This window comes from Danio aesculapii, chromosome 5, assembly GCF_903798145.1.
Source record: "Danio aesculapii chromosome 5, fDanAes4.1, whole genome shotgun sequence".
NCBI lineage: Eukaryota > Metazoa > Chordata > Actinopteri > Cypriniformes > Danionidae > Danio > Danio aesculapii.
In genome coordinates, this window is record NC_079439.1 from 44,527,645 (window position 1) to 44,536,651 (window position 9,007).

General features: G+C 37.1%; 1 protein-coding gene across 1 annotated transcript; it reads right to left on the reverse strand.

The window, feature by feature from the left end:
* Positions 1-943: 943 nt before the first annotated feature.
* Positions 944-7,222, reverse strand: bmp3 (bone morphogenetic protein 3). Its single transcript, XM_056458284.1, has 3 exons — positions 6,539-7,222; positions 3,798-4,696; positions 944-1,790 (listed from the first exon to the last, which is right to left on the reverse strand). Exons 1-3 carry the CDS (start codon positions 6,804-6,806, stop codon positions 1,599-1,601), a joined length of 1,359 nt encoding a protein of 452 aa, XP_056314259.1. The 5' UTR covers positions 6,807-7,222; the 3' UTR covers positions 944-1,598.
* Positions 7,223-9,007: the final 1,785 nt, after the last annotated feature.

Below are 9,007 nucleotides of genomic sequence, written 5' to 3' on the forward strand. Positions count from 1 at the left end.
AATGAAGCCCCTCTGCGCTTCACAAAAATAAGACACAGAAGGCATCATACAGAAAATAAATAAATGCTTTTTAAAGGTCATTTCCATATACAAATATAATTTCTTATGAAGCTTATCATACAAAGCACATCCTTTCACCTACAGAATAACATTTACAAAACACACAGTGTGGTGGAGGCCTTCCCAAAAAATATATTACACAAATGCTAAAGGAGTGCTTTACATAGTGTTTCGACGTATGTGTTATATATTAAGATAATAGCCCGCTTTTACATATACGTGTACATTTCTCTGTAGTCCATAGGTTGAATGTCACAAAAAAGATCCCACTCGCCCCCATTCATAAACATGCAGCTTGAGATGTGTCATCTACGCTAGTTTCAACAGTACAAAATGCATACAGAAAGCATTACTGGAACAAACGTCACATTTTAATCCAAACAATCTGAAAAAATCCTGTCAAAATAAGACATTACATAAGTTACACTCATCTTTATGAAATATAAATATCGTAGTAGAATATTCACTTGATTTAATGTACGTTTTCATGTGGTAAGGCACTTTATATAGGCGTCGTGTTAAGAGACAAAAAGCTAACATACAATTTCCATAACTACCTTCCTGAACATATCATTGCTAATATGATCTGGATTGGGATTTATTTTCATACAGTATGCATATTTTAGATATGAATAATAGTTCATATTTCTTAACTATTTTTAAGAAGGATCCAAGTGTTTGGATTTACTGAATCTGCAATGCAAAAAACTAGTGGTGGCTTCTTGAAATCGAACGCTTTTTCGAATAACGGCAGAATAATAGTTGTCCAACTTTAAAATAAAACGTATTCATATATATGTGAGGATGTAACCTTGTATTAGCAGGTCAGACGGACACATATTTACAAATGCAAGCATCTAAAAAGACTTAAACGTGCTGTAACAATGCACATTCTTGGAAAAAATAAATATGTTTATGACGACTGGAGACATTCAAAACAGACACACGGAAATTAAACACTGTTTTAAGCTTAATGTGGAAGACTGAATATGTACTGTAAGTAACTTATATAAGTAATCACTTTGATATATAGGCTATTTTTGACACAACGTAACAAGAAGAGATTCCTTTTCTCTTTTTTCGACCCCCAAAAGTCCACGTTTCAGCACATTTGGGCTCTGGAGTAAATCCTACCTATGTATAGCAGCCATAAAATATGAACATTGAGAGTCAATCAATGCCTCTGTAGCAAAAATAAAGCTATAATAATGACAGATTAAACAAACTGTACAGAAACGTGATGGTGACAGCAAATGTTTATCCCCTAAATGCTGAACTGCTTGAGGTTATAGAAACATGAGAATGTCCCGGTCAAACAAACAAACACAGACAGACAGATAGTTTCTTCATTTGCTCAAATCTCAGGCCTCCTGCGAAACATTAAGGAATTCCTTCTGGAAAAGCGTATGTTCTTCACGATCCTCCCATCTGTGCAGTTCTTCAAGAATGGTGAAAGGAACATCTTCAGTCTTTCTTCCAGTGCAAACATTGGGAGTTTTAAAGGAGGGAGGCTGGAGGAAGAGAGCGGGGTGGGGGGTTTACCGACAGGCGCAGGAGTCCACTGTCATGTTGGGGTAGACCTTGAGGACCACGTTCTTGTCTTCGTCGAAGAAGAGGATGCTGAGGGACGACATCTTCTCGGGCACACAGCAGGGCTCTGGGATGCCCGGCACCACACCGACTGCCCGGACGATACTCTGAATGGTGGCGTGATTGGAAGGTTTCAGAGACTGAAGAGAGAGGGAAAGAGTTTAAGCGCATTTGGGTTTGGGACAGCATTGTTAGAGGTTTCAGAGAGGGCACTGGGTGTCTCTACAGAAATAAATCGTTGTAAAATTGTCTGGTTTTATGGTTTGTAATATTAATGATCCAGTTACTTTAATTGGTTTTTCAGAATTATTCAAAGACGATCCTGCTATCAAGTATGACTGTTGTTGTTGTTGCTGCCCAACATTTTTTAATTGAATCAAATTAACTGACAAGTCATTTCAAGTAACAATGTTAGAACATGACGTGAAGTATTGTATAATAAAAACTACAAAAATGTAGTTTATACAGGATTATTGTTTATGCGAGCATTAGCAACATAAATCTGTTAAATATGTAAAAAAAAATGAAGTGAAATTAAATGTAAATTCTAGTTGAAACACTTAATATGTTACTGCCTCTGCAACTGAAATGAGTGCTATTACTCAAAACTAGAATAACAGAAGATATTGATATAAACTAATTGAATGTCATAGAAGAACATAAGACAAATTGAGCTAAAATAAAATGCAAAGTTAAAAATAAGTTACTTTAAAATTCTTAATATAATAATAAAATAATACTAATATTAAATTTCTGTCCAATAACCAATAAATTTGTACACATTTGTTGAAATTCTTGTCAGTTTTGAATTTCTATATGTCCTTATTTTCTTTTCTACATCATTCCACCAAAATAAACTTAAAATAAAACACAGAAATCAATTATTTTAAACTTATATCATGCAATAATACAATGTACAGTATGAAAAATGGAAAATGATTTGATATCATTATTTCATTTGTCCTATTAAATATTGTTCTCTGTGTTTTTGAACATTATCTTTAAATAACTGTTTGGTGTAGGAAATGCACTACTGAATATCCTCCTCTGGTACTGATACATAACAATAAATAATTGATTCAACAGATATACTGTGCAACCCTAATGTGCTCAATCTAACATTTTAGAATATCTACTATCAAACAAATACATTATAAAGTAGTAAATATGGCAGTTTTAAGCAAATTTATCTCAAGTATTAGAACTTCTGTTTTTTTAACAGTCACATTGAAGCACAGAAAACACCCCAGATGAAAAGCACCTCTCACAGTGGCAGTTTTATGATGACAAACGACATGAACGGTGTGATAATGGATACTGAATGAACTGCTGTTCTGCCCGCAGTGTCAACTAGAAAGATTTACAGCTTTTTTTCCAGACGGCCACTAGATGGAGCCTTTTTAAAATTATTATTTCTCTCAAGTCAGAATCTGCTTTTCTCTACTGCTGTGGTCAAGTATACAACAGACAAGCATGTTAAAGAAACACTCAACTTTTTTAGAAATAGGATCATTTTTAGTCACCTTGAGTTGAACAATTGAGTTTTAAAATTTTCGAATCCATTCAGCTGATCTCTGAGTCTAGTTGAAGCACTTTTAGCTTAGCTTAGCATAGATCATTGAATCTGATTAGACCATTAGCATCTTGAATATGATCTTCTGTTGTTACACCATGTACTAAGATCTATGGAAAATGAAAAGTTGCAATTTTTCTAGGCCAATATGGTTAGGAACTATACTAGCTTTCTAGTGCAATATTACGGTTACTTAAGTAGATAACTGGGTAACAGTGCTGTGTAATACTTATGTACCTGTTGCCATGGTAGTTTCAGAAAAATGTCTTGATTATTACACTGGAATGAGAGTATAGTTCCTAGCCATATCAGCCTGGAAAATAGCAACTTAGTACATGATGTAACTACAGAAGAATCAAGATAAGAAAGTAAAATTAAACAAAAAAAAAGAAGAAAATTATCAAATTATTTTATTTGAGTGAGATGCTAATGGTCTAATCCGATCCAATATTTTATGCTAAGCTAAGCTAAAGTTGCTCCTGCTAGACCAGGGGATCGACTTCTTGCTAAATTAAAGGTTAATTCTAAATATCCGACTAAAAACATGAGGATTTCTGTAAAGTAAACAACATACCTTTGGCATGGGAAACTGACATGATCCCGAACAATAGTATGCATCAAATGACTTTGGTGAGATAATCCACTCGCTCCAGCCGATATCAGCGAAGTCCACCTTTAAATATCTGCGAGCACAGTTCTTGGGCTCGTTCCACTGCTTCTTGCGTGCTTTTTTAATGGTCTGCTCATCGAACTGCAGGAGTGGGTTCTTGTGTCGTGGGTTCTTGCGAGGCTTCTTGCGGGGACGCTTGACCGTTTTGCTCTCCATCGGATCATAAGGGCTGGCCTCATCCCATGTGGGGATCTCATAAGGGTACTCCGGACCTGGAAGCTCATTGTTCTGCAGCGGAAGGAGGATGTTGGTGGATCGTCTGCTTCGATGTTGTGCGGAGGCGTTGCGGTTATGCGTTTCCAGCATATGAAGATTGGGCAACAGTCTGCTTTTGTGTCTCTGAAGGGTGGACACCACACTTTCAGGTTCAGAAATGGCTGAATCATTTGCGTAGACCAGAATGTAAGGAGATCGGTCTGACAAGAGTTTCTTCCAGGGTTGGTGTCCTCTGGAGTTGATGTTAATGCCTATGAGGAGCTGGTCATGATGCTTGGCTTGGTTGACCACACGGGTGATGTCTTTCCACTGCCATGATATGAAGTCCCGGTGCATTGTGGAGATGTTAATGGGAAAATGGCCGATGGTTCTAGTGGTGTTTTTCACTAAGCTGAAGCTCCAGACGTCGAGGTGAACGTGAGCTTGTCTTCTGAGGTTGGGCTGAGCACAGCTCTTGTGTTTTGAGCATCTGTGGCTGCTGTTATGAAGGTCACCGATGTAGTAGTGCAACGTCGCTGAGAGAACATCTTCTGACTTGGTGAGGGAAGTGAGGTTGAAGATCTGCAACTGCATATTGTTGATGGTTCCTGATAGGGATCCAAAAACAAAAAAAAAGCGAATTCAAATAAACTATAACTATTAAACTAAACTGATTTATGACCACTGACCTTTAACTCATTATTATATTTAGCCTTATTATACGGCCCTAGCCCTAAACCCAACCCTCACAGGAAACCTGTAGCAAATTCTGAATGTGAAAAGACCCCATTAAGTATGATTTTAAAATGTTATGAATTACAGGGACACAAGGCATGTTCTTATAAACCACCTAATAGAGTACAAAACCACGTGTCATTATACGCTTCAAAATTCATCTAGCAAAATTGTTTGGCACTGTGCCCAAGCAGAATCTTAATGAAGCTGATTCTCTTTGAATAACTGGCTTATGTTGTGGCTTTAATATTAAGTTGTAGAGTTAAAAATATATTTATGAAAACAAAACCATGTTTTCACCATGTTTAACAATTCTTAGATGGATTATAACTACTGGGTGTAGTTTTGTACTACAGTAACATTAATTCAACAACAAAAAAAAACTAACATATAGTACATTCTGTGCTGAATGTAGTATTTTCTCTACTGAAGCACACTGAAAAAAATTATTCAAAGATGATTCCTTGGATTTACTCAATTTGTTTTTACGTTAAGTGGTTTTAAACAATTTATTTGGGCTGAATTTAAACAAATAAATTAAGTTAAACATTGCTCAATTTAATTTGTTTGTTTAAATTTAACACAAATAAATTGTTTGCAACAGTTTTGCATGCAACACGTTTTTCAGTGCACCAGATAAATACAGAAGGAAATCAGAGCAAATGACAAGCGCTCAAAACTACAAACTGAACACTAGAGGGCGGTATAGGTGCACGAGCTGCCATATCCAATCAATAAGCAACTTTGGCCTCGTTTTTGTCCGTCGCTTCTAAAAGTGTCAAGCCTCGGCAGGACTGTTTAGTGAGCTTTTGTCCAGCTGTGCGCAAACAACCTATTAAAGCTGAGTTGAACTCTGCCCAATGCCATTATAAATCCTTTATTTACCCCTAAACTATATTTACATTAGAACATAAAATGTAAACATTAATACATTTAAAACGTAACAATGACAGCGACAGCTTTTGTAGCTTTTCCCTGAGAATATAGTAAACAACGCTACATTGTAACTAAATTTGTCGCCTAATTTGTGCTTTTTTGGAGGAGATATCTGGCAACACTTGTGCAGTTTGACTATCAGCGTCTCAGCCTGAGCGAGCAAAAGATATTTGTCAAACCTGCGATTAATGTTCAATAAACATCACATTTCATACCTGAAATATAATTTTACTAAACGAGAATCGCTAAATCCACCTGCAAATTCTGGAGACGGACACTCGCTTGTTCAGTCAAAGTGCAAAAACTCCGCAGAGAAAGTTCAGCTGCTCACTCAGTGACATCCAATAACAATAAAGTCCTAAAACCAACTTGCGAAATGATTTATAAAACGCCACAGGACGGGCTGTTCAACTAGAGCTGATGTCTCGGGCAAAACTAAAGCAACAGGTGTAATCGCGCCAACTTCTCTTAGAGAGATAGGCTAGTTCACTAAATCAATATGTTACTCTTTTTATTTAGTGGCTGACTGCTTTATTTATCATTTGCACATTTCAAAAAAATCTCTTTGTGTTAAATATAAGAGAGGAATGTAATGGAAACAATAGATTCAAACAGTGATAAAACGACGACATGTATTTTGACTGATTCTCTCTTTCAGCTGAAGCGCAAAACGACCAAGCCACTATTGAAGCTCCCGTAAACCTCTTCAAATGTGACATGATGGAAACGACTGCATTGCACTATTTAGTCAATTACAATAGAATCGAGTGAACACCTACCCAAATGGCCCTTGAAGCTGCGGACAGTGTTTCCGTCTTTGAGAGGGAATCCCGCGCTGGTGTATTTGGCGTAGAGCATCTGCATGTGCTCTGACAGAGTGTCCTGCTCGCTCTTCTTCACATGCTGCTTCTCTGGCTCTTCTGCTTTTTGTCCAAGTTGCACATCTTTTGAGAAACCCTTAACAGGCGTTTTAAGCACAGCACAGTATCCACAGCACAGATAACCGCATCCCAACAGGAGGACAAACAGCCGCTGACAGCGATCCATGCTGGAGGTGCGGGACTGTGGAAGCTGATCTAGGTGTAGTGTATCAGTGCCGCTGAATACCTAAACAAACGCTTGTCTCTTGAGAAGGAGAGCATCACATGGGCCCCCAAAATAAGGCATAAAGGGTGAAAAAAATGAAAAAAGTGAATTTAAACGAGATGTCACTTTGGTGTAGGATACTCAAAAAAAAAATAGTCCAAATGCACGTTTCCGAAGAGCGACGCTCATGTAGCAGAATTCACAGTCTTTGTGTAAAATGATGTCCGTGTGAGTTTGATCTGCTGTAGTCCTTATGGTCAGGCTTGATCCTCGGTTTTGTGTCTGAGCGATGCTGTCCTCAGCCAATCGCACCTCTTCTCTGCGTTCATTGAAGGTAAAGCTTGTTGCGCTAGTAATATATAAGGCTTATGGGCGCATTCGGACAACATTGGGAAGTCCGACTAATTCTGCGAATCGGTTCTTTTGAACGGTTCTTTTGAAGGAACCGGTTCAATAAAGGGACCGATGTAGGTCACGTGCACTCTAGAGTGCTCTGAAAGCTCTGCTCATACATAAACAAAAATGCATGGCTTCAGTCCCTACTTTTCAACATTTTCTGATTGAAGTTGACTCACTGCTCAAATCTTTCCGTATGTGTAACAACAAAAAATGTGTCAGATTCTTGGTTCTATACGAAGAACTCTTGTCTATTGACTCTGATTTGAGTTAGATCGCGTTCTTGTAATGCTCTTAATTAATTTATTTTTATACACTTTTATACAATTGTGATTCACTCACCCCTTTCTTTGTTTTGTTAGTCTTTTTCTTTCTGCAGCTCCCTCTTTTGTATCTTTCTTATATTGATCTCCTGATTGTGGTTGTACAGTATTCAGTATTTTCATTCTTGAATATATATATATATATATATATATATATATATATATATATATATATATATATATATATATATATATATATATATATATAAAGAATAAAGAAAGACAGCTCTGCTCAATTTGTTGAAGAATAACATAAAATATAAATCCATTTGGAAATAAAATGCAATTTGTATTGACACTTTTTTATAAACTTATTTGGTTTAACCTGTGTTTGAATGTTTTAGTTTAAATAAATTTGTTTTATTAACTCTGTTTCAAATAGATTGCATATTACCAGTTTGTAAAAGGGCATTCGGAATCTTGGATTTATAAAGGGGTATGGGGTTTTAATTTTTTTTTTATTTCATACACTATGTTTGCACAATTTTACAGCTTCTCAATGAAGTCGTTCACAATACAGAAAAAATATAGCCTATAAAACATTTCTGCCTGCATGTGCTTTAGACTCTAAAAGTGTTGGCTTATGAATCACCAAGGACCAGTGTCAGCCAAAAGCCAAAAGTATTTTAATGTTCTACTGAAGAAGAAAAAAGCCTAGATCTAGAAAGGCATGTAAGTTTTCATGCTCTCGCAGTTCAATGATCAGTTAAGCAGCTCTATAACTACGAGTCGGACTTGTCCAAAAGATTCATTTAAAAGACTCGGTTGAATAATTGCTCATTTTCATTCCGTCCGATTCAAGAACCATTGTAAAATATTTAAAAACAGAAAACGGTTGTTTTGAATTGCAATATTATTTCACAATATTTTAGATGGAAGTAAAATAAAGCATATAACTTTGGTAAGAGACTGCATCATTTGCTGAATCGCTAAATTTCATTCCACCCGATTCAAGAACGAAACACTTGTTTTGTGAACTTTATGAAGTGATTTATTGACAAGATTTGATTCGCTTTCGATTACTACCAGCATACCCGTCTTCACAAACAGAAGAATGAAGGTGTGAATCCGAGAGACGAAAGAAAAAGTCAGCAGGAACGTAATAACTGCACAAATGGCAATATTTATCTCGCAGGTTAAGTGCATCAAAACATTAACGTCTTCATCGCACACTGCGCGTTGTGTATCCAGTCATGTGGATGCGTGTTGTAATGCTCGACAGTGAGATCCGCGAAACGTCTCTCAGCAAAGCTGTGTGTCTGGACTGACGCGCTGAATGACATGGCTTATGGGGAGCATTAAAGGCTCTCTGTCCCATTTAGTGGAGCTCAATGGCGATGAGCAGACACATCCTGCACAGCGGACTCTGATCCGGATGCTGCACAGCGACCCCTCCGCACCACAGCCCCGCGTGCACGGCCTCAATATCCTCTGTCACGGGCT

Excerpts from the sequence above, each read along its gene's own strand:
- bmp3 (XM_056458284.1), bottom strand. The coding sequence starts at position 6,806 with ATGGATCGCTGTCAGCGGCTGTTTGTCCTCCTGTTGGGATGCGGTTAT. Across the intron at positions 4,697-6,538 it reads CAGCTTCAAGGGCCATTTGG|GAACCATCAACAATATGCAG; the intron begins GTAGGTGTTCAC and ends GATCCCTATCAG. Across the intron at positions 1,791-3,797 it reads GTCAGTTTCCCATGCCAAAG|TCTCTGAAACCTTCCAATCA; the intron begins GTATGTTGTTTA and ends CTCTCTCTTCAG.